At 40.0% G+C, this 2,003-nt stretch overlaps 1 protein-coding gene across 1 annotated transcript; it reads left to right on the forward strand.

Annotated features, from left to right (window-relative positions):
- Window positions 1-436: 436 nt before the first annotated feature.
- On the forward strand, window positions 437-1,381 carry LOC136571891 (olfactory receptor 12D2-like). The gene has a single exon (XM_066572507.1). The coding sequence runs from the start codon at window positions 437-439 to the stop codon at window positions 1,379-1,381; it is 945 nt and encodes a 314-aa protein (XP_066428604.1).
- Window positions 1,382-2,003: the final 622 nt, after the last annotated feature.

Genomic DNA, 2,003 nt, shown 5'->3' on the forward strand with positions numbered 1-2,003 from the left:
AGCTGCTCCTCGTAGCTCCGCCCCGTCATGTGTGTCGATTCCAGCCAATCAGGAGGCTGGAATCGGCAATGGACCGCACAGAAGACCTGCGGTCCACCGAGGGTGAAGATCCCGGCGGCCATCTTCACAAGGTAAGTAAGAAGTCACTGGAGCGCGGGGATTCGGGTAAGTACTATTCATTTTTTTTTTCAACGCATGCATCGGGTTTGTCTCGCGCCGAATGGGGGGGCTATTGAAAAAAAAAAAAAACCCGTTTTGGCGCGGGACAACCCCTTTAAGCAAACACAGCATAATGAAAAAAATTGCATAACTTTTCATTATATAAAATAGTACAATTTATTTTGATGGAACCAGAATATTCTTTTAGGTAAAAAAGTATAAAATTTGACTGGAGATAAGTTGAAATGTGTTTTACATATTTTGTCTCCAGATTCCGATGGAAAAGCTGAATGAGACATTTGTAAGAGAATTCATATTTCTAGGAATCACAAATCACCCTCAGCTTCAGTTTGTGCTCTTTGTTACTTTTCTTATGTTCTACCTCTTAAACATTACTGGCAACCTAAGCATTGTGATAGTGGTTATGGCTAATCATGGTCTTCACACTCCAATGTACTTCTTCTTGGGAAACCTTTCCTTTCTGGATTTCTTCTTTGCAACCACAACAGTTCCCAAGATGTTGTCCGGTTTACTTTTTGATAACAAGAAAATATCTTTCCAAGGCTGCATAGCCCAGCTCTACTTCCTTCATTTCCTAGGAAGCACTGAAGGCATGCTTCTTGCATCAATGTCTTATGACAGATATATTGCTATTTGTAACCCACTGAGATACCATGTCCTCATGGCAAGGGTAGTGTGTCTTGAACTAGCATTCACATCTTGGCTTGTTGGCTCCTTATACTCTCTACTCCATACAATTTTGACCTCCATGCTTCCTTTCTGCAACATGAACAAAGTAACTCATTTCTGTTGTGATATTAAACCCCTGTTGAAGTTGGCATGTGCCGACACACATATCAATGAGAGCTTGCTCAAAATAGTTACAGGCTCTATAGGTTTAAGCACATTTGTTCTAATCATCATCTCCTATACGTTCATTGGAACCCATCTTCATAGAATCCGATCAGAACAAGGTAGAAGCAAAGCCTTCTCCACCTGCACTTCCCACCTTACTGTGGTCTTTTTATTTTTTGGAACTTCCCTCTCGACATTTTTAAGACCCTCCACTAAGGATTCCCTGGAACATGACAGGATAGCTGCCGTCCTCTTCACCATCATCACACCAGCCTTAAATCCCATTATCTATGCTCTGAGAAATAAGGATGTGAAAATGTCTCTTCGCAAGCTGTTTTTTAATCCAAAGAATTTTTTACGTTTTTGAAAATAAAGGTTAAAAAGTCATATAAAACAAACAGTTTATTCGAACTTACATTTTATATATTTAACCCTATCGTGTTTTTACATGCTGCCATTGCAGAACGTGTATGGAGGAAGATAGCGCTGCGGGCAACAGCCCTGTTTGGTTGCGCGACCAATTCTGACTGTTAACCCTTTAAATGCCGCTGTAAAATCTAACAGCAGCATTTAAATACCGTACGGCCCACCCATAGTGAGATCAGGAGAGCCGTACAGGTGTAATGGCAGCCGGGGTCCTTTTAAAATGCTCCAGGGCTGTCATGGAAGCATGCCTATCAAAACATGACGTGTCAGAATGTACTATGATGTAATGCTATAGCATTACATCATATTGCATAAGTGATCTAAGCATCACTAGTTGTGGTCCCCCGGGAGGACTAAAAGAAGAAGTAAAAATAACAATAAAGTTGTATAAATTATTTAAAAAAACCCTTTTGCCATATTTACAATAAAAAATAATCTAAATGATAAAACAAAAATGCATATTTGGTATTGCTGCATCCATAAAAGTCTGATCTGTCAAAGGAATGCATTATTCACTGAGCACGGTGAACAGCATCCGGAAAAAAAAAACCCGCCAGAAATGT

The sequence above is a fragment of the Eleutherodactylus coqui genome, chromosome 6 (assembly GCF_035609145.1).
Source record: "Eleutherodactylus coqui strain aEleCoq1 chromosome 6, aEleCoq1.hap1, whole genome shotgun sequence".
NCBI lineage: Eukaryota > Metazoa > Chordata > Amphibia > Anura > Eleutherodactylidae > Eleutherodactylus > Eleutherodactylus coqui.